Consider the following 22,847-nt stretch of genomic DNA (forward strand, 5'->3'; position numbering starts at 1 on the left):
ATCCATCCACCTACCCACCCATCCATCCTTTCATCCACCCACTGCTCCACCCACCCACCCCACCCATCCATTCATCAACCACCTACCCATCCATCCACCCACTCACCCATCCACCAACCACCATTCCATCTACCCGCCCCTCCATCTATCCAGTCATCAAACACCTACTCATCCATCCATCTACCCAGCCGTTCATCCATCTGTCTACCACCCACCCACCCATCCTTCTACCTACCCACTCAACCATTCACACCCACATCCACCTGTCCATCCACCCCACCCCCCGACCACCAATCCACTCAACCACCCACTCTGACATCTACCTATCCATCCAACACCACCCATCATCTACCTATGTACCTACCCACCCAATAATTCCTGGTCAGTGTCCACTGTGTGTTCAGCACTGTGTAGGGCTGGGGTGACACTGTTCCATGGCTGGGTCTTCTTAAAGTGGGCAAACTTCTGTCTCAGGACAGGGCCTTGCAGGAGCAGGCTGAAGAAGAGCCCTTGCCCATCTGTTTAGGCTTTAGCCTTTTTGAAGAAAACCATTGAGTTTAACTCTCAGGTGCAAATTCTTCTTAAACCAGATTTTAAGCCAAAATTTCATCTGTGAGAATTTTAAAATTTAAATGAGATACTGAGTTCATATTCAATAATTTGGCAACAGAGTTTTGATTTCTGAGATAGGCCTGAGAGGCGAAAACACTGCAAGGCTTATTTTTAAGTGCTTGTTAAAGTGGGGCCCTGCAACCTCTCCTCCAGAGAACCCAGCCCCAGCCGCCCAGCCCCAGCCGCCTGCCAGTTGCTTTGGCGGCCTGGGCGGAGCCGAGGAGCCATATGGAAACTGAGAAATTCAGCAAGAGATCTGGAGGCTTTGTCTATGTGACAACAAATAGTCCGATATTTGGAAACAAGAGAACTTTGACTAAACCTTGAGTCATCTTCTGGAGATTGCTAAGCGGGAGCTCAGAGGAACTTATGTTGTGGCCCGTTTTATCTCGCCCTCCTCTATTTTCTTCCTGGATGATTCATTCGACAATCACTCTCCAATCTGTAGCTCTAGCACTAAGGATCTCCTCATCAGCTCTGAAATCCTCCCGGCACCCCCGCTGGGGCGTGGCAGTGGTCAGGCCCACAAAGGTCTGCGTGCTCCATGTCTCCCAGCCTCCTCTGCAGGGGACGGAAGCCATGGCCTGGGCTCTGGGCAAAAGTGTGTGAGTGACAGAGTGACTTCCAGGTCCCAGCCTTCCCAAACCTCCTGGGATTCTCCAGCTCCTGTCAAGTGACCCTAGTGTCACTTGTTCTAGGGGGCAAAATCCCTGGAAGGAGGAGGGTCACAAGCTTCCTGACAGTGGACCTCGTGTCGTCCCTTGGGGCGCACGCTGAGAGGGGTCACCTGTTACTGCAGCCTAGTGCTGACCACCAGCTCCAGGGTGCCCCACGACGACGCGGACGCTCTGTGCTCAAGGTTGTATCTGCCACCTTCTCTTCAAATTTGGGGGCATCACTGTCCCCAAACGCTTCAAGTTCTTTGGACTGCTCCTCCCTTCTCACACTGCACCACTGGGGGCTCCAGGTTCCTACCTCCAGCCCCCTGCCCCTTCTTCACCTGCTGACGGTCACTCTCGCTTCCCACTGGGTCTCCCCCTGTCCATTTTCCCCTCAGCCTTTAAGAAGCTGCCAGAAACTTTCTGAAACACAATCCTGACCAAGTCCTTCCTTTTCTCAAAAATCTTAGAAAATCCTTGAAAATTTTCAAACTCAGGATAAAAGTGCAAATGTTTCGGCCCCTGAGTTCATTAGCTTTTGTCACTAGAACAAAAGACCTTCTGTCCGCAGCTCACAGGAAGGACAATTTGCTTGGCTCACCTGTTTGAGTGGCAGTCCACAATCAGCTGATGCCGGGGTAGAAATGTCAGGGCTGAAGAGTGTTCTGGAGACTGCTGCTCACCTCACAGGCAGCCAGGAAGCAGTGGGGGGACGGACAAGGAGAGAGAAAGGGGTGGGGACAGAATACTTCCTCAAGGCACACTCCAGGGAGCCCACCCAGCATTCAGTTGCACACTCAACTGACCCGGTCAACTCCAGGTCCCTACTCATTCCCGGGGCCCAGCCCTCTGCCCTGAGTCTTTGGAGGATGCCTCCTATTTAAACCATGCAGAACTGGGGCCTGCAGCCTCTGCACCCTAGCTGCCAGTCACCACCCTGTCCTCCACCTGGCAGGCTGTTGGCTGATCCGTATGGGGCCACCACCCTCTGTGTCTCTGTCCCTCCGTTTTCCAGTGACCAGGCCCTGGGCACCCCATGTACTTTTCTGGAATGCCATCACCTCCGGCAGAAGAAATCTTCCCCCTTTTCCTCCTCGTGCTCAGCACATATTTCTGTAATAGCGCAAGTTCTCTGGGGTGTTTGTAGTTTATAGTTGTTAAGAGAAATAAAGAGTCACGGGGTCAAAAGGTGGGGGACAATGGAAAGAATCAGAATCAGAGTTTTAAATCACAGAGCATTTCAGTCCTTCACACGTCAACTGTCAGGAGACTCTGACGCGGACACACGGTCGGCTGCCCTTCCTGGGGTTAGCAATCTGGGAGAGTCCCTCTTCTCACTTTACAGTGGGGAAACTGAGGCCCAGAGCACACAGCTGGTGCGGGGCCAAGAGAGCGGAAGAATGAGAGCAGGTGGGGGGCGCTGGCAGGAGGCGCTGCCCCTGCAGGACACCCTGCTCAGCTCCTCCTCCCTGGAGGCTGCACCTCCTGGGCAGGAGACAGAGGAGGCTGTCCCTGCCTCACCCCATGGAGGGCCAGCGTGTGATGCAGGCGAGGCTCCCCGGGCGGTTCCGTCATTGTCCCACGGAGGCCCCATTTCTGTGGCCCAGCTGCTCTGAGCATCACACCAGCGCCTCGTTATCTGCATGAAGCACCCTGGCTTGGAGGTGGTTGCCCATGTCCCCCATGGGTGCCCTGTGGTGGTGGCTTGGTCCTGACTACCGAGAGGTGGCACCAGGGTGGGCTGAGTGGGAGGTGCTCAGGTACCTGGGTCGTGTCCTGAGAAGGGACCCCGGGGCCCTGCTGTCATCATCCTGCTGTCCCCCCATTCTCCTTGCCTCTACTAGAGCCTGTCTGTGCCTCTGTATGAGCCCGTGAGGGTGGGACTGGGCTGTGGTTCCCTGCCGTCTCCCTGGAGGCTGAAACAGTACCAGGCACACAGTAGGTGCTTAGCGCGCATGGGAGGGCGGCAGATTGAGCCAGCTCCTCACACTTCCCGCCGCAGGGCCTGGCTGGCCCATGGGACAGGCTGTCCCTGCCCGGGCCCTAATGCAGCAACGGAAGTCCTTCAAAATGTGGCCTTCTGGTCTGCGGTCCCCACTGCCGAGCTCTGGCACCCTGACACTCTGACACTAAGACTGTTGCACTGGTCACCTCTTAGTCCTCATTGTAGCTGACAGTCAGGAGTAGGTGACTCCTTGTGACCTCCGAAGCCCACTGGTCTGGAGAGGAGACGGAACTTCTGTATCTCATAGCAGTGGGGGGTCGAGAGTGTCCTGGGGATTCACCAGCCTGGTCCCCGGTGCTGCTTCCACCAGTGGTGTCAGACACCCAAAGCAGGCCCTGTGTGGAGATGCGGGGCTCTAGTGCTGCTGCGTTTATGAAGATAAATTAAAATACTTTCACTAGGGATTGTCAATAATTTAAAAAGACTGGGGACTTCTAATGAGCAGTGGTCTGATTAAAGGCTGGGGAGAAGGAGCGCCCTCCCGCCTCCGGGCACAGCGCTGTTGTGAAGCAGGTGGGCGCGGGTCTCTGTAGCGAGTTTGCACTGGGTTCCAGGAACCCCCTTCCCTCTGTGAGAAGATCATTTACTGGGGTCCTGCTAGTGTGCTAGCTGTCAGCATCTACTTCCTCCTGAGTCCTTTCCTCCTCTCAGTTACTTTTGGTTTGACCTTTTCTATTTTTAAATTATTTCTTCTCCTTTTTTTTCTTTAAATTGGGACAAAAGCCAGGCGTGGTGGCACACACCTGTAATCTCAGCACTCTGGAGGCCGAGAGAGGAGGACTGCCGGGAGTTCGAGGCCAGCCTGGGCTACATAGAGAGATCATGTCTAAAACAAAACAAAACAAAACAAAACAAAACAAAACAAAACAAAACAACTTACTGGTGGTGGGGGGGGAAGATCTCTCTAAGTTGCACAGACTGGCCTCAAACTTGTGATCCTTCTGCCTCAGCTTCCTGAGTAGCTGGGATTACAGGCATGCACCACATTATAAAAAAGTCACACAGAGGCTGGGGATGCCCTTGCTTACCCTGTGCAAAACCCCAGGCTTAGTCCCCAGCCCTGGGGCAGTGGGCCCACAGCTGGGTGTACATTCTGTCACCACCCAGGGAGACAGAATATTGGGGTTCCCACCTCTGGAGGCCTGGGCAGGACCTTGGCACTGGGATTTTTCCAAAGTCCCCCTGCTGTGGCTCTAGTTGGTGGAGCTGGTGGAAGACAGGGTCACTGTGGTGACTTGCACACTGGGGGGACCTAGGGAAGAAGCGTAGACAATGTCATGTTATCGGCACTGCTGCTGTCACTGTCACTATTACCTTCTTCCCTCAGCCCAGACAGCAGCTCCTCTGTTCCTTAGGAGCTGGGTGGGCAGAGTGGAGCTGGGGGACTCTTGGGAAGGTCGGGCAGGGGAAGGGCAGGCAGGCTGGTTTCCTGTCTTAGGCCCTAGGCATTGTGGATCATCACGTGTGACTTTTGATGCATTCTGAGCGCAGAGGCCCAGTGTCCATGCTCAGCTGGGCTCAAGCACGGCACCTGCAGGGCTGAGTATCTCTTTCTCTGTCAGCCCAGCGCCCTGGGGTCCTCCCAGCTGGGCACTTCTTGTGTTACCCAGGCCAGCCCCCTCCTGCCATTGGCTCCTGGATGGTCAGCCTCTGGCATTTCCAGGTGTAGGGACATCTGTGGTCTGAGCCTCTTCTCTCTTTATCCGGTGGCAGCTTTCTTTCCTTCAAGGAACTCACTGGTGGCTGAAATTGGTTTCCTGAGCACTTGTCCCCCTGCAGGGGCCCTTGTCCTACTCCCTCATCATCCTGCCGTGTCCAGCCTCTCATGGCTGGGACCCCAGGACCTGAGTTCGGCTGCGCAGAAGGGATGAGCCAGTCCTGTTCCTCGGCTCACCAGGACAGAGGCAGTGGAGGGCTCTGGCAGAGCTGGGCAGGGTGCTGTGTTTCCTGTGGTCCAGACCCGTGCCCTCTCTCAGCTGGGGGGCCTTAGCCATGCAAATCCCAGGGTCAGGGAGCTGTGGGTGGGCAGCTGGGATCTGAATCTGAGGGGCAAAATCACGGAGGACTCTGCACACAGGTGACACAAAACCCAGGTGATGCTGAGTGGTCCGGAGGTCAGAGAATCGGGTCAGAATCCAGCCTCTGCATACACAGCAGGGCCACCTCAGGGCACTGCTGAGCTTCTCTGAGTGCCTTCCCTCATCCACCAATGGGGACAATCGTCCACGTGCCACAGCCAGGCCACAAGGGTGACACACCAGAGCCCGGCGCTGCAGTGCCTGGGAGCAGAGGCCTTGTCCTCGAGTGCAGCTGGAAGGGAAGTGCCCCAAAGGTAGTGGGCACACAGGGACTTGTGTCCATTCAATCTTTAGAGGATTCTTTTATTTAAACCACAGCAGAGTTTGGATGAGACTTCAGGGACTGCACAGCCCTCTTGGGGTGGGGGAGGAGCTGGAGGAGTTGTGGCCAGGCTGGGACGGAACCAGAACTGGCTCCCCTCTCACCGCCCACCGGGGCACCCTTCAACCTCAGCGCGGTTCCTGTATCCTGTGCCAGACCAGATGCCGGTAGGTTGAGAATCCACATCACAGAGCACGTGAGGGCCGGCGCTGAGGGAGACCTTTCCGGATGTGCAGTCAGATCCTCCATCGTTGCCCCAGCCCTGGCACGGGGCGCCGTGGGCCCTGCTGCCTGTGCTGTAGGACGGCATTTCCCGGCGAGGGCGCTGGTGCCTCAGTTCAGGGGCGGGATAGTTCCCTATTCCCGGTCTTTCCCCAGTGTTGGAGTCCTGGGGCCTCAGCCTTACCCTGTTCTTTCTCTGCAGAGGCCTAGCTGGGTGCTAGGAGATCTAAGGTGGGGGCTTTTGGGGAAGAGTGGAGGGGGCGCAGCTCGCCCTGGGCTTGCCTGGGGACACCTCTGCCCTGTGTTTGTACTCCAGGCTCAGTCTGGGGCACACAGCCCCATGCTGGTATTTAACAGACACTGAGTAGCTAGCTACATGATGTCGGCTGGCACCTTCTGCTCTGCACACATTTCATGGGGCCGACCAGGTACCACCGAGACCTCCTCACCCTGCTGCCCTCTCCACGGTGTCTCCATCCAGCCACTGTGTCTGATTCAGGGGTCCGGGGTGGTCCCTGGGGTGGGGTAAGCCATGAAGCTGGGTGGAGTCAGGATACCTTGGGGAGGTGGGTGGTGGCAGGGCGTGTGTGGAAGGCCTCCTTTCCAGGCCTCTTGGCCCTGGCTCCTTCCCTGCCCCTCCATGGAGACCCCCAGGCGGGGACCCGGTCCAGGAGCCCAGTCTGGCTCTCTGGAGTAGTGCCCGCAACCTGGTCCCCTTGGGTGTGGTTCGTCTCCCCTGCAGACTGTTCGCCGGGTGGGACCTGGCTGTTTGTCACCGCTCCGTCCCTGGTGCTGGGACCCTAGCTGCTGTACAGTGGGTGCGCAGTGAATACCGAGGACGGCTAGAAAGCTGCGGAGGACTCAGAGCCCAAGGGAGAAGGCAGGGAGAAACCGGATCCGATTGAGCCCAGGTGCGCCTGGCTCGGGCCTCCCGCCCGGCCCAGTCCCTCCCAGCTGGCCGGCAGGTGGCGCTGCGCACTCGGCCGCGCGGTCGCCAGTCCCCTCCTCCGCCCGCCCCACGCCGGCTCTTTCTCCGCGCCCTGGCCGCGCTCCCCGGCGCCTCCGCTCTGCGCTCCCGGCCGTGGGCTCCTCGTCACCCCGCGCCCTCGGCCCCATGGCTTCTCGGGGGCCCCCGCGCGCCCCGGCCCCGAGCCCCAGGGAGCCCTCGCCCTGGCCGCCGTCCTTGTCGCCGCGCTGGCCCCGCGCGCGGCCGCTGCTGCTGCTCCTGCTCTTGGCCGCCTGCGGGGCGGCGGGGCGCTCGCCCGAGCCCGGGGGGCCGCGGGCGCTGCTGACCCGGGGCCCGCGGAGCCCTCTCGCGGGGCGCGCGCAGGCCGGCGACCGCGGGGACCCCCAGGAGCCCGGCGCCCCGCGTCCCGCCCCCGCCCCGGATCCCCACGAGGACGGCGCCCCCGCTCCCGGCGGGGGGCGCAGGACGCGGGCGGCCCCTCGGGCGCAGGTCTCGCTCATCAGCACGTCGTTCGTGCTCAAGGGAGACGCGACGCACAACCAGGCGATGGTGCACTGGACGGGCGAGAACAGCAGCGTAAGTGACCCAGCGACACCCCGGGACGCCCTGGGGACACCCGCCGCGGCCCCCGCTTCCGCACGCGCTGTAGGCGCCCGGGTCGATCTTGGCGACTTGGGGATGCGGGTCACCTCCGCGGCGCCCCTGCCGGCCTCCGATCACTCGATACTTGGGGAACTGTCCCCAGATAGGTGAGCCGCCGACTCGCTAAGGGACTGTCCTGCACAGCCGGGGTTATCCTGGAGGTCCGCTGGGGTGGGGAACTTCCCCGCAGTCCCGGGCTGCCGGGTCCTCTGCACATTCATTCCGGGGTTAGCTCAGCGGTGCCTTCTGGGACTTGGTTGGGGGACCCTGTGGACTCCAGGACTGCCCTGTCAGCTCCTTGTGCGGTTCTCGGCTCTCCATTCCAGGGTTAACACTCTCTGCTTCCTTGAGGTCCTGTCTGCTGCACCCAGATGCCCTGGAGCTGTACCCCTCTGGCTGGCTGGTGGGCTGCAAACTCCCTGCCCTCCCCCACTTTCTCCTCCACTTGGCCTCCCAGTGGCTGGAAGTGGTTCTCCCTTCACCCTTGGGCTGGGGCTGGGGGTCTCTTACAGAGTTCAGTGTGGTGGGGGGCACTGGCTCAGCCTGCTTTCCTGGTGAGAGTTGGGTGGCCCTTCCAGGATCACCCCTGGGCAGCCCCAGCTGGGTCCTCTCCAGTTTGGCGAGTTTGGGGGAAGGGGCAGGTAGCCATGAACTGCTGCTGTCCCCTGCACCTCTGCAGTGCTGTCTGGAGTCTCCCCAGTGGCTGTGTCCACCGTGCTCCCGCTCCCTGAAGCTGCAGGAGGCAGTGCGAGCTGAGGCCCCTGGTATGTGCATGGGGAGTGGAGCAGGCTGGGTCTGTGTCTGGCTCTGTGAGCAGGATGGGCCCAGCTTCCACGTCTCCTCTTTCAGCAGCACCCCTAGCTGCTGACTGGCTGGAGAAGGGGTGGGGGTGCTGGAGGAGCATGCTGGGTCGGGTGTGGCACTGAGTGGACTTGCTTGGCCCTGAGCCCAGTGTCCTGCTGCCCCCTCCCCCAGCTGGTGGCTGCTAGGGTGCCATTGCCAAGCCTGTGGTCTGGGGTCGTTTCTGCACCCTAGATTAGACTAGCAGCTGGCAGAGGGCAGAACTGACTTCTGGAGGTAGGGAGCCAAGAGGGGAGTCAGGGTTCCCACTGGGGTGCTTCTCCCTGGACGATCTGGGGGCACCCTCCCTTCGTCTTGAGCTAAGGGTCAGGCCCCCGGTATGCAGCCGGACCAGCTCCACTGGACTCACTGGGATTGTGGACTCACTGTCCCCTGTACCGTAAGCCATGCCCTGCCTTGGCACAAAGCCAAGATCTGGAGGCACAAATGATGATTAGAGGAAAGCCCGTGGGCCTGGGAATATCTACTGCCCACCCCCATCTGCCAAGGTTGTCATCCAGGGGCTAACTTCGGTCCTTTGTCATCTGGCCGTGGGGCTGTGTGTGAAAGGAGAGACTCACTGGGGCAGGCGGAGAGGTTGCAGGCCAGCTGCCATCAGGACAGGCAGTGCCCGCTGTGACCCCGTTCTGAGCTCAGAGCCTCGCCCTGGGTAGCCTCCTGGGAGAGAGCTGAGGAGGGGCGTTGGCCAGTGGGCTGGGGTGCTGGGGCTGAGAGAGGACCCGCTGTTCTCCCCCCAGCGCCATGACTGAGTTGCTGGCAGGGAGTGTTGGTGGAGGGGGAGGTAATTAGGGGTGGGCTTGGGGGCCATGCTGGCTTTTTCTTAGTGGGGTGGGGACTGTGTGCAAGGAACCAGAGAGGTCTTTGAGGGCCTATCTCCTGCGGCTGGGGCCACCAGGGATATGGGGCTCACCCAGGCCTTTCGCAGGCACCTAATAAGCATCTGAGGATTAGCTGGCTCTGGGGACCAGAGAAGGGCACCTCCTTAAGATGCTGACCTGGGAATTTGGCTTCAACCCATCCCTATTCCTACTGCCCCACTGGCCCTGCCCTGGATGGTTGAGAAATTGGGGTTCACTCTGGAGAAGCTGGGGAGCAGGCCGTGCTTTTGAAGTCTGGCTTTCTGGAGGAAGCTCAGGCAGTGGAGGGAGCGGAAGGAGGGCTGCTGCAGGGAGCTGGCTGCTAGGCTGTGCCTTTAAACTGCTGTTTGCTGCGTGCAGGCTGCATGCATAGGAGTCCCTTCTTGGCACTTGAGGTGTCTTGGAAATGCATCTCACACCCTGCACTCTCCACTCGCAGCCTGGATTCTGAGATTCGGGCCAGCCTTTGGCTGTTTGTTTCTCCTCCACTTGAAAGCACCATCTTTGAAAGCAATCCGGAAACGACCAAACTTGAGGCTGCTTTCCTGAGCAGGGCATGCAGAATTTTATTTCTGCCTGCAGACTCAGTGGACGGGGCAGAGAGTTTACCTTGCCGACGGGGTTAGGTGCATTTCAGAATGATTTTTTTAAAAAAGCATTTGAGGCGAGGACTTCTGTAAACAGCGTTTTTGAGTATCCTAGGCAGAGGGGCTGTGGGATGCAAGCTGGTTTGGAGACAGTCCCTGTGCCTGGGGCTCTGGGAACATATGCGAGTCCCCCTTCGCAATGGCTTGATTCTTCCTGCTCCCATGGAGACGTGGAAGGGGACTCGGTTGGAAGTTCAAACACTGCCTCTCTGTCTGCTGTTTAGCTGTGAAAAAAAAAATTGTTATATAGGAAATTAATGTTTCATCGAAACCAACCCGAATTCCCGTTGTATGCACCCAGATTGGGCTGTGTACAGATGGCTCCCGCTTGCGTCTCTGGGAGGCAGGGGTGTTATTTGAAGGTGGATAAAAATATTCCTGAGCCTGGTCTTTGCCTCTGGGCTGTGATTTCATATTACCCTGGTGGGAAATGTGCTTCCTGACCTGGTTGCAGTGGTTCTGGGAAGCATGTGTGGATGACACTCCAGGCACAGCCCACCCGTACCTTTCCTTGAATTTCAACTTGGATGCATTGTTCGGTCTTGACTGTGATTGTCCCAGAGCCCCGCGGGCCTGTCCCTGCTCCTGGGGCACATTGGTGCCTTCCTCTCTTTTCTCTTGTGCTTGCAGAGAATTCTGAGTAGGCAAACCGCACTGTCTCCGGGGGCCTGATAAACCAGGCTTTGTGCATATTTTATACCCAGAGAGCGGGAGCTGTTCGAGCTTGTGTGGGAAGTTGGTCCTGACACTTCCCTGATGCCAGGTTCCTGGAGGGCAGGTGCACTGGTTGCTAGGGTTGCCAGGGTTGCCGTGATGAAGGATCAAGGCTGGTGGCCAGGCTGGATGGCCTGAGCCACTGTCCGCCTGGAGGCTGTAGGCCACAGGGTCACAGGCTGGCTGTGCCCCCTGCAATTGCTCTTCCTGGCTTTCAGGTGGCACCTTTCCTGTGCTCACATGTTCACCCCTCTGTGTGTGCCATGTCCTCCACTCCCTTCTGATAGGAACACGTGGATGAAGGCTCTCTGTGATGACCTCTGGGTAATTATTCAAAAGGCCCCACCTCCAGATACAGTCAGTTTGAAGGTACCGGGGGTTAGGAATTTTGGGGAACTTTTGGGGAGAAGGAGCACATGGTTTGGGGGAGAAAGAGCACATGGTTTTGGGGAGAAGGAACACAACTCGGCCAATAGGGGCAGGGAGAGGGATTTACTTACCTTTGCACCCCTGTGCTCAGTGTGGTGGAGCTTGCAGTAGCCCAGTGAGGCGTGGCAGGTGGACATGGGCAGCTGGATATGGGGGGCTGTCATCTTCCTGATGACACTCACAGGGACATCAGGCTGCATGGACAAGGTGGCCTCAGGGCTGCCTAAAGGGCGTGGGAAGATGCACAGCAGGTGGGGAGAAGCATTCCTGCAGGAGGAGCAGTGTGAGCCAGGCCTGGGCTCAGGGGCTTGGGGTGCAGGTGTATGGAGGAGACATAGAGAATGTGTCGTGCTTGGGAAGCAGGAGGGACAGGTAAGTGAGATCAGCTCCCATCTGTCTGGAATGTGGTGCACAAGAGCCCACGTGGCTGTGTGGGGCGAGGGCGGTGGGGGGGCGTGGGGCGGTGGATGTTGACCTTGGGGCCAGCCTGCCTGGTTTGTGTTCCAGCTCTGGCCAGTGGGGGATTCTCACTATCCTCAGCTTGGAAAGGGATGGGTGAAGGTGTGGAGGTCAGCAGTGTAGATTCTGTGTCAAGCCTGCAGATCTGAGGTGCAGGTGGGAGCTCGGACGGGGCCTGTGGAGGCCTGGCCGGGGTGGGACAGAGGAGGCCTTGGGGGAGGTGTGCAGGTGGGTGGCTGCCTGCCACGCCAGCCTCTTACTTCCTGGGCGCACTGCGCGTGGAGGCCCCAGGCTGGCCTCCAGCATACCAGTGACAGAGCTGAGCCATAGGCAGCACTGGTGGCTGTGGGATCACACGGTCCTTTCCTGTCCCTCACATGTGAGCTCAGCGGCTGCAGGCCTCCTAGCTTTCCTTTCAATGTGGTGAAACTTCCTGCCTGCTGGTTTGGAATCCAGGCCACCACCGCCAAGTGGTCGTCTAGTGTTTTGAGGGTGGAAGCTGCTGTGGATAGAGATCTGGCTTCCCTGTCGGTCGTGGATGGCCCATGTGTCCCACAAGTGATTCCCTGCCGTGGCAGCCATTGTCCAGGTGCCCAGCAGCCACTGGAGCCAGACAGAGGCAGACAGAGGTCAGGCCGCGTGCTGAGTGTCCATCACTTGCTGTCAGGGCCGGCTGCCAGCGTGCGAGCCAGATGGGACCCTGGCCTGTCATCTGGATGGAGGTGCCGGGGGTGGGGGGGTACCATGGGCGGTGTGCTGTGGGACAGGTGACAGTAACGGAGCTCGTGCCAGGTGGGCAGCGGCAGGGAGGTCCCTGCAAGCTACGTGCTCTGGACTCAGAGTGACCGCAGTGAGAGATGACAGGTAGCTGAGGCCCTGGGAGGAGTGGTGGGCATTGTGTCCCTGGGGGAGCTCCAGACGTCCTCTCCTTACTGCGGCACCAGCTGCTTCCCAGCAGGTCTGGGGCACCAGTGGGCACTGGGCGGAGGGGTCCTAGGGGCACTTGGCAAAAATTCCCAATGTTTATTCCCAGCGCATCAGCCCTGGGGTGGTGGGCAGTGGTCCACAGCCCTGGGTGAGGTTTTTTCCCCTGCTTGCACCCCAGAGCCAGGAGGTCCCATTCTTATAAGTCATAGAGAGGGAAATGTGGGAGGCATGTGGGTGAGGGGAGCTATGACCGGGCCACCAAGGAGAAGGCGAGGAAGCTGATGAGGCGGGGAGGTGGCGGTGGAGAGTGGCAGGAGTCCCCTGGGTGGGAGGGCCGGTTGGGGCTACACCCTACCAGTGTGTGCACCCCGATATAGGGGGCTCCTTCAGAGGGGGCTCCTGCCCTGCATCTCCATGGGCCCTGAGCCTCTGATGTTATCTGACTAGATTCAAAATTCCTGCCCGTCTGAGTCCTTGCCTGGGAAATGTGGGGTCCAGAGAGCTGGCCGTCGGGGTGCTGTGGAGGGAGCAAGTTGTGGGGTGGGACCTGGGCCGGCTCAGGCGCTGCCCTGCAGCTCCTGTGTGGGGGTCACCAGCGGTCCTGGGAGTGGGCTCTGCTGCACATCTTCGTACTGTTCAGCTGGGGACTGGAAAAGGCACGGATGGGCCAGAGGCCTGTGCTGCAGGCCTCGGCAGGGGACAGTGGACATTGTGCGGGAAGCTGGGCCATCGGGGCCCTGGGCCTCTGCCCAGCCCTGCACAGCACCCACTCTGACTGCCCCGCCTCCTGGGCCCTTGCCAGCCTCCGTCTGGCCAGGAGCTCCCATGGGGCTGTGTCCTTGGAAAAGGCCGCTGAGCGTTTGATGTTCTTGCTCTCCTAGGCCTCAGTTTCCCTGTCTGTAAAACAGGTGTCAGGGTTACGCGATCTCCAGTCTCTGTCAGCCCCCTGATGTGTATTTCTTTCTGTTTTGCTTTACGCTTCCGCCTCTTTCCTGAACCGTGCTGGGGTGGGGGTGCAGGCTTTAAGGGCAAGGGGTTCAGCGTGGACAGGAATGTGCCCGGTACAGCGGGTCTCATCTGGGCCTGCTGTTTGCTCTTGGATGAGGATGGAGCCTCTTGTATCTCTTAGGAGTCTGTGAAACACAGACGGGACCTTCGTGTGTTAGGCGGGGTTGGGGCACACATGCCAGGTAGTCGCCAACGTCCTCAGTATCTTGCAGTTTCCTATGACTGTTGACATCACTTCCATCTTCCTGCTCCTACCAGCTGGCGCAGGACTGGCTCCCTAGCTGCTGAAGTGATTTACTGAACATCTCTTTCGTGTGCAGCGCTGTTGAGCTAGGTCCTTGCCCTGCTGGAATGCTGGCTTGGACCAGGGATCCATCACAGGGCACCCCTGTGAATCTGCCCTGGGGAAATCTTGGGGGACCATGTGGCCCAAGGGAAGGGCTCAGGACTGGACAGGCCGGGAGATCTCATGGGCAGCGAGGGGATTTGTCCCTCCATCCAGAAGCCTGCCTCAAAGGCAGAGAGACAGCCCTGTTAATAAAGTTCCTGAACACATTTCGCAAATCCACTTCTACGTTAATAAAGGGGCTATTTAATTTGTGGTTGTGGAAGGTTCCTGCGAGGGCTTTAAAGAGGCCGTAAATCAGCCTGGTTCTGTGCTCACCCTTCCAGATGCGAGCAGGGCCCAGGAGGCAGGGTTGGAGTTGCCTGTTCCTGGGAGGAAGGAACTGGCTGGAGCCTGTACGTGCCCTTCTGGCTGGGGCCTGCTGGGTCTTGGCTTTTCTGGAGGCCAAGGACCAGTCATTTCTAGATGGCTATCCGAGGCCCCTTCATCCTCATTCATCCTGATAGCCCAGAAACCAGCCTGTCACTGCAGCCCTGGTGATCGCTGGTGTCTTCCCGTCCTGGGCACTGAGTTCAGGGCCCGCTGTGCCCTCTAGGACCCAGTCTCCCTGGCTCACAGTATCACACAGTGTGGGCGCCTGTCTGCACTGGTCCACATCCCGCTCTTGCTGGGGATCCCTGAGTGCCTTGTCCCGGGCATGGGCCAGGGTTGGGGGTGGAAGCTGTGGGCACCACAGCGTGACCCTGTTGTTCTGCCCAAGTGCACCTTGCACACCGCTCCGCCTGCCTGCGGGTTCCCACTGGTGCCACCGCAGGACCTGCCCTGCCAGGTTGCACCAGGTACCCTGGTCTCAGCCTCTGCAGGTGCAGCCAGCGAGGCAGCCACCAAGTCTTTTCCTCGAAGCTGTAGGACTTGGGGCCCCTGTCTCCGGCTGCACGGAGGCCTCCTCGTCTTTATCCAATTAAGCTTCATTTGTCATTTTAAAAATTTAATAGGGATATTTGAGTAAGAGCTCTCACTGGAAAACTGGAAATAAAAAAAAGCGAAAGCGCCAGTGTTCTTTTGAGGTGGAAAAGTTCCTTCTTATTTTGCATTTCTGTAGCAGTCAGTTACTGTATTTGCACAGAAAATTACAATCATTTAATTAGTTTCTCCTCACACCAGCTTGGAGATCTTAAAATAACAGCACTCTCTCCTTCCTCAGTAATTTTCTTGCAAAAGCAGATAATTTGCTGCAATGTGGAGCTCACGTTGGCTTGAAGGGGGCACAGCTCTGGTGGGGCGCCATTTCCTGATGCACAGAGATAAATTAAGTTCAAATTAAAGTAAGAACAGGGCCAGGGCGCGTGTGTGGCTTCCGATCAGATCAACTTTAATGCAGAAAGAGCCCTTTATGAGCCCAAGCGAGGCGTCTGCTTGGGAATAACACCTAGGGAGAGGCACCATCTCAGGGCTGGAGGAGTGGCCACCTGCGGCCTGGACCCCACAGCCTCTGCCCCCGCCGAAGTTGCTGGGCTTCCTATTCCTGGCTCATTGTTTACATAGTGCTCCGATTGGAAATGAAATAAATAATCAGGGCCTCCGCGCACATACGTTCCCTGGTTTTATCCTGGAAAGTCTTTCAGAGTAGACACCACGGTCCTGTTTGTCTTGCAGGTGAGAGCGGTGTGTGGAGGGACGGGGGCCTTGCCCCGCCACCCGCATGAGGGGCAAGATGTAGTTTGAATGTCTTCACCATTGACTCAATCTCTTTCCTTTTGTATAAGAAATATTTTATTCTTTTTCCTTTATTATTGCATTGTGGTAAAATATACGTAGCATACCTTAACACGGTGGCTCATTTATGCATTTGGTTTTGGGAGACAGGGCCTCACTATGTAGTTTGGGCTGGCTTTGAACTCACAGGCTGGCCTCCAATGTGGGCCTCTTCCTGCCTCAGCCTCCTGAGGGCTGAGATTACAGACATGGCCACTGTGCCTGGCTTCTTCATAGCCGTTTGAAAATTTCCCAGTCAGTGGCCCTGGGACACTTAGATTGCTGTGTGGCCGTGGCCATTGTCTATCTCCAGTGCTCTCTTCATCTTGTAAATGAAAACTTCATCCCCATCACACTGGCTCCCTCCCCGAGCCCTGGTGCCTGCCACACTGGTTCTGTCTCCACCAGTTTCATCGTTTTGGGGACCTCCTTCGAGTGGAACCCTACGGGAGGGAGCTGTCCTTCTGGGACTGGTGTAGTTTACGAGGCTTGACGGCCCCAAGGTCACCCACGCTTCCACGTGTGCTAGAACCCCCTTCCGCCAGGCTGAGTGGGTCCCATGGGGTGGCCGTCCCCTGGACGTCCTGTCTATCCCCTTAGCTCCCGAGGGACACTTAGGCTCTTTCTGTTCTCTGACTGCTTCGAGTGATGCTGGGAACTGGGTACATAGTTGTCTCCTTGAGTGCCTGGTGTGTGCACCCCGAGATGGAGTCTTTGGGTTGTGTGGTCACTCTGCATTTTGTTCCGGGGTTGTACCTGACGTTTGGACTGCAGTGGAAGTGGCTCTCAGGTCTGCCTCCAGTCCTGTCCGATGGGACGGCTGCAGTTCCCAGAGGGCGTCCCCATCCGGCCACCCTGGGGGGTCAGAAATTGGCTGCTATGGGGCCTGATGGCTGGGGCAGGAGGCCATCCTGGGAGGGGTCCCCTGAGCGGGCCTTGCAGTTCAAGATCAGCCCATTTGTCCTCCACCTGCTTTGTGGCACTGGCCCCATTGACTCCCTCACTGACCAGTTAAGTAATTCAATTGTCACTCTGTAAAAATAAAGCCCTCAATAAAATTCTATGTTTTTCTCAATTTACTCCATCAATGCTGCCTAACCCGTCCAAGTTTATTTCTGATTTACCATTTGGTGGCCGAGCGGGTGGGGGCTTTGTGGGTTTATTTTGACTCCTGTCATCCGTGTAAACTTTCCATCTGGGATTTCAGCTGCTGCGTGCCTGGCTCAGAGTTAGGGAACTCGGGGAGTCCAGGATGCACATGGGGTTCCTGGCTCTCTTGGGCCATTGACTCCCAGCCATCCCACATCTGAAGATGCCCACGGGACTTCTTAGAATGTGGACTTTTATGATTAAGATAAAATAAAACACGGAAGTTCAAAGGAAACCAGCCAGTTCTTTGGCAGTAAAGCTACGGAAACATGAAAGGTAATTTCTTGATAGCACGTCGGTGGGAGCCAGCGCCTGGCAGGTGTGACGAGTGCCGTAATTTTAAAGTTGTGCTGAGCCTGTGGTTTGAGATCAGTGGTGCCGATCTGCCCAGGACCTGTCTGTGGTGACGCAGCGGGAGCTGTGCCATGGAGTCGCAGGTGCCAGGGACACGATTGCGTGTGGCTGGACTCCAGGCAGAGCTGGTGAAAATACAGAGGTCGCTGTTTCTCTGTCTAGGCTCATGGGCTCTCAAAGAGGGCAGAGATGAGGACAGGAGGAAACAGAGGCACAGGAGGCAGGCGAGGCTCGTGGGACGTGAGTGGGACGGGACGCTGTCACGGGGACCCGTGGTCTTCTTCCCTTTAGTGACCCAGTGTCCCTGTTTCTCCCAGCCTGCGGCCCATCCCCAGCCTCCCAGAGCCCTGCAGTGATGTGAGTGCCAGGATGGGGACTCTGGTTCCTTTTGTTCCCTGCCATCCCCTCTGTGGTGGTGACTTGAGGCATGATGGGAGGAGGAGGTCCTGTGGCCCAGCACGATGGCCTGTTCTTCCCTGCTGGGATCTGGGAGACCCAGGAGAGGGCCCCACTGCCCACCCGGCCTGGAGTGCCACCCACTCTGGGGGGGCCTCAGAAGCTCTTCAGCGTGCTTGGTGACCCCGGCCTGTGCTGAGGGCCGTGACGTCTCTGCGGAGACGGGGTGCTGGGAGTGGGGGAGACCAGCTTCCTGCCAGAGAGGCACCCTCACTGGGGGCAGTGTGGGCCATGGCTTCTGCTTTCCCTGTGAATCGGCTTTGAGCCAGGGTGCCGGGCAGTGAGCACCAGTCCCAAAATCAAGTTGGGGCGTTTAAATAGCACCCTTGTTCCCAGTGCCATGTTGCTCACAAAAAGCTGAGCGAAACAAAGACCCAAGGGACAGCTTTGCCTCGCTGGCAGCAGAAAGGACCACGTGGAGCTGGGCAGCCGCACAGGGGGAGCTTCCCAGGAGCTGCTGGGAGGAGGCTTGGGGGTGCGTCTTTCCCAGACCTGCCAGCCGTGGGCAGTGGGACCTCTGTGCCCCGGGTGTTTCCTCTCCACCAGTTTGAAGAGTAACCAGTGTCTGGTGTTTCGGGGAACCTTCTCTGGGGAGTCCCCCCAGCATCACTTCTGTGTGTGCCCGTGAACCAGTGCATGGTTTTTGAAAAGCCAGGAAAGGTGTGGGTCTCGGGGCCATAGCTGGGGACAGTCTCTTCTTCCTCCTGCACCCCCTGCCCTGCCTGTTGAGCCTGGACTGGAGCTGGTGAATCACATGGGGGCTCTCAGAGCTCAGCGGGGTGTGGTCAGGGCCCCAGAGTTAGGGTGTGGCGTCCACTGTGGTGAAAGAGTCAGTCTCCTCAGGCGGTGGCTTGAGCAGCAGCACAGTGACTCCCGACGTGGGGCGTCCTCTCTGGCTCTTCTGGCCTCAGTTTCCGCATCTGACAAGGTGCTGATGGGAGGAGCAGACTGCACGGTTCCCAGGAATCAGAATTTTCTTCCTCCTTCCCTTCTTCCCTCTCTTCCCCTCTTCCCTCCACCACTGGGGATTGAGCTCAGGGCCTTTGCACTGAGCTATACCTCGGCTTTTTTTTACTTTTTATTTTGAGAGAGGGGCTCTGCAAATCACTGAATTGCCCACGTTGGGTTCGTGTGATCCCAACTTGTGATCCTCCTGTCTCAGCCTCCCGGAGTGCTAGAGTTATAAGCATGTGCCCCATCACAGCCAGCTTTTGCCGTTTCTTAAAGAAAACATTCCTGTGGTTTCACTTTCTCCCCATTTCCTGAGAGGTTTGCTGAAGTAAACGAAGGCTGAGTACCTCATGAAACATTCATCTCCCCGCGCCTGCCCTAAAGGCTCCTTCTCGCTGACCCCTAGTCCTCTGCGTGTCCTGGTGTTTTACTGCCCGGGATGCTGCCTCTCAGGCTCACTTGGAATTTCTTTCCGTCTGGCCAGAGGCTGGGCAGAGGTCTGGGTAGTGACCAGGAAATCTGAGATCTGGACTCTGGGACAGCCAGGTGCTTTGGTGCTGGCTTCTCCGGGATCTTCTTCTTGTCGTCGCCCTGGGCCCTGGCACAGCAGTGACAAGAGGTGGCCCTCAGCCTCCCTCCCTGGCCTGGGCGCCCTACATCTGAGCTGGAGGACTGTGCAAGCTGGCCTCTGTCCATCCATGACTGGTTGGGAGGGGAAGCACATGTCCCCCTTCTCCAGGGCCCGTGGAATTCCTGCTTCCACATGGCTCCCAGTGGCACTGCCTTTTGGGGAATCAGGGGTGTGGCCTTGGCAGGACGGCGGAGGAGTAAGCTTTCCCACTGCCTGCTCTGTCCTGCAGACCCACTGTGTGCTGGTCTTGACCTCGGGTCTCTGAGCAGGGAAGTAGAGGATCCTCTGGCAGCATGTATAGTGTCACGGGACGGGTGGCGATGGCTCAGGACGCCACAGGGGACCTCAGCGTAGGCCAGAGGCAGCATGGTGGCTCTGGGAAGGAGCTGTCACAACAGTGCATGTGGATATTCACAGTCTCGCCTTGCGGGAGGCCTCTGGCTTCTAGCTGAGCCCTGGTCCCCTCCTCTCTGAGCTGGCCTCTCCCTGTCTCTGGGCTCCAGTTCCCCCACAGGAAGTTCACAGGTGCCCAGCCCTGCATCTCTGGCCCTTCCCTGCAGCACTGCCCATGTGGTGACCCCAGTACCTGCAGTCGGCTCTGGAGGTCGTGGGCCAGCCGTGCATGCTTGGTATCCTTTGTGCTTAGCTGCCTGTGACCCTGCAGCCCCTCAGGTAGGGACATGGCCAACTTCAGAATGAGGGACAGTGTTCTGTCCTCTGCCTCGGTCCCGGGAGCGCCTGGCTGGACTTACCTGTGTCCTCCTCATCCTCCCTGGCTCGGGGTCCCTATGGGGCAGCAGCTAGCTGAGGCTGCAGAGCTGCCCATGGTCTTTGCACTGCTGGGGAAACTTCTGAGCACAGACAGGGCTTAGAGAGGCTGCTGGCCACGGGCACAGAGTGGGGGGCACAGTCAACCTGGCCTACATGGACCCACACCTGGACCATGCTGTGCCCCATGGTGGCCTCCTGGTTGATCCTCAAGGAGCTTCATTCTCCTCTCCTCACTGGGCTGGGAGTGAGGGGACTCTCCTTGTTGTGGACTGAGGATGTGTCACCTGTGTGTCACTGTGTGCCACCTGTCACCCCACCTGTCACCAAGCATCAGGGCAGAGAAGCCGCTCCTCTCCCTAGGCCTCTGCATGGCTTGCCCTGTCCGGTCCTGGGGTCTTGAGACACTTTCGGTCTCTGAAGGACTTGGGGACCGGTGGGCATCAGGTCAGGTCTCCTGTCCTCAACCAGCATCAGAGCCGCTCTGACTACAGAGTGAGGCCAGCTTGCAGCTGGGCCGGGTGGTACTGTCCCTGGCCCTTTCCCAGGGCAGCAGCAGGGCCGGGCTCCTGCTGGGCCCTCCCCCGTCTGGCACACAGCCCCTGATCGTGAATGTGAGGTCACTTCCAGCCTGGCTTTTCTTATACCTGGGTCAGGCTTTGGGTGGAACCCGAGAGTGACTGTGCTGACGTCAGGGCTCTGCCAGAATTGAATGCGGCCCAGACAGTGCTCAGCATTGGCTTCTGGGCGGCTGATTTATGCCTGAAGCACCAACCTGCGGCTTTGGGCTGGGTGCCCTGCCAAGTTCAGGGTGATATGGCAGGGATGAGGGGTCCCTGCCTGCCTAGGTCACTGGGCAGTGGGGCACTGTGCAGGGTGGGGAGGCGGTGTGGCTCTGGAGCCTGAGGGTGATATGGCTGGCAGGAGGGCATCACAGCTGTCCTGGTGCCCACCTGCCCATCTTTCACCAGCGTGCCTGCCCTTGCCAGGACGGCTGACCCTCGGTGGCTACATCATGACTGGACCCACTCTGTTGGCCCTTGGCGGGTCGTTCAACCTTCTGCGGAGAGGGCCCTGTAAAGTGGGGGTGAGGGACCCACTTGGAAGACTATCATGGCCACAAGGCGGGGTGAAGCTAGCAGGCCTGGGCAGAGCTTGGCACTTGGGACTGTCATTGGCCTGGTCCCTGGAAGAGATGCGGGCGCCGTCGCCTGGCCCTCTGCTGCCATAACCCTTGGCTCAGGCGGGGCGGGGCGGTGCCTGGAGCTGTCTGGAAACTGCTAGGGATGGAAGCTGCTAGGGATGGGAAGGAGAAAGGGCACTCTCCGCTGCAGGGAGCCCTCAGGGTGGAGGCCGGGGCTGTGGCAACGTGGGGTGCAGGGACAGGACTGTCGCAGGCAGGTGGCGACTTCCAAATGCCTGTTGTGGTCACTGATCACCCAGTGGGATTCTGTGGGGCACAAACACGTCCCAGCAGGCCACTAAGAGCCTTTGAGGAGGAGCTGGGGACCTGCTGCGCCAAGGAAGGGGCGTGGGCGGTGGCTGAGTGTTGCCCTAATCCCTTGTCTTCTCTCTCCATCTGGAGGAAAATGGAACGGGAGTGTTTTCTAGGAGTGAAAGTGGATCATGAATGCTATCTTGGGTCGGTGGCTGCTTAATTCTATCAGGAATGTCCCAGGCCTCATGTGGCTGGGCCCCTTTTGAGGGCGGCACCACAGGCTGGGTTGGGGGGGCGAAGCATGGAGGCTTTGCCCCTCCCTCGGGCCTCTTGCTGAGACACAGTGCAGACCCCTGGCCGATGGGTCAGATCTTCCCAGTTAGGGTTCAGGCTGCTCGAAGGTGGGGAGCAAGTTCCTGTTCCTGTGTTTCTTCCACACTCCCACAGTGCTGTGCACAAAGCCAGTATGGTGAGCGGGGCTTTTGGTGACAGATACAGAAACCAGACTCCCACTGCTTCAGTGACAATGCAGAATCCACAGGCTGAGCGTATGGATCTGGAATGTCCAGGGGCCTGGCTTCAGGCGCGGCTGGCTCCATGGGCTTGGCTGAAGGCGCTGGGCTCTGTCCTGCTGTCTGTGTCTCAGGCCTCTGTTTCCCTGTGCGTTCTCTTCCTCTCTGGGCTGCGGGTCCATGAGGGTCAGGCTGAAGACAACTCCAGCCCCCTCGTCAGCCTTCCTGTGTGCGACCCTAAAAATCCCACCCCAAGATACACAGCACCACCTGTGAAACCCAGAATGTGGGGAGTATTGGCTGCTTCGGGCACTGGAGAGGAAACTGAGGCAGGGAGGAGTAGTTCCTGGCACCCTGGGCGTCTGTTCCCTGCAGGGCGCAGGCTCTGGGTCTGGGCTGCTCTCCCAGGAAGCGGCTGGGCGGGCTTGTTTGGGTGCCTGCAGCCTCCAGCCCGGGTGTTGACAGCAGCGTGGGAACGGAGGTGAATCCCAGATGGGGCTCACTTGCCTTCCAAGAAGGAAGCCAGCCTCTGCCTGCAGCTCCGCCAGCCGGGGGTGGGGGCAGCGGGAGGTACACACCAAGCAGGCACCTAGGGTGTGTGGGACTCGCCTGCTGAGTCCCCAGGGTGCTCCCAGGTCGCCATGTGCTCCTGGCTCACTTCTTGCTGAGACAGCGCATTCCCGAGTGGCTGGGCTCTGCCAGGCGGTGAGGTCAGTGTGGATCTGAGGCTGGGGCGGAGTCCAGGCTACAGCGGGGCTGCTTGCCTGGGCCAGGCGCGCGCCTGGCTCTGTGGTTCAGACCTGCTGAGCATCAGAGAAGGGGTTGAGGGGGTGCACCCAGCCCGGCCCGGTGACCTGAGCATTGTCCTGGTCTGATGCAGGTGTCAGGGATGAGGAGCCCACGTCTGTGTGGCCTCTGCGGCACTGGATCCTGGTGAGAGCCTGACTCCAATTAAAAGTTACAGGGAGGCCGAGGGTTTGCTGGGTGAAGCCCTGGGTCTCACCCCAGGGTGGCAGAGGTAAATAAATAAACAGAGCATGTGAGAGAGTCGCTCCCAATCTCAGAGGCTGCAGGTGCA

The 22,847-nt window shown here is 58.6% G+C and overlaps 1 protein-coding gene across 5 annotated transcripts in view; it reads left to right on the forward strand.

Moving 5' to 3' along the window:
• The first annotated feature begins 6,921 nt into the window (after positions 1-6,921).
• The window catches only part of Sorcs2 (sortilin related VPS10 domain containing receptor 2), a 287,015-nt gene continuing 271,089 nt past the window's right edge, over positions 6,922-22,847 (forward strand). For 2 of the 5 annotated variants that reach the window (XM_063230214.1, XM_063230216.1), the window contains exon 1: positions 6,922-7,441. In XM_063230214.1, coding sequence (XP_063086284.1) covers positions 7,013-7,441 — 429 coding nt within the window. In that variant the 5' untranslated portion in view covers positions 6,922-7,012. Of the gene's footprint in view, positions 7,442-7,559; positions 7,615-22,847 lie in introns of those variants that run through there. The other 3 variants (XM_063230215.1, XM_063230217.1, XM_063230218.1) reach the window with 3 other exon arrangements.

This window comes from Cavia porcellus, unplaced genomic scaffold (genome assembly GCF_034190915.1).
Source record: "Cavia porcellus strain 051 isolate PalLab524CR breed Dunkin Hartley unplaced genomic scaffold, mCavPor4.1 scaffold_18, whole genome shotgun sequence".
Classification (NCBI taxonomy): domain Eukaryota; kingdom Metazoa; phylum Chordata; class Mammalia; order Rodentia; family Caviidae; genus Cavia; species Cavia porcellus.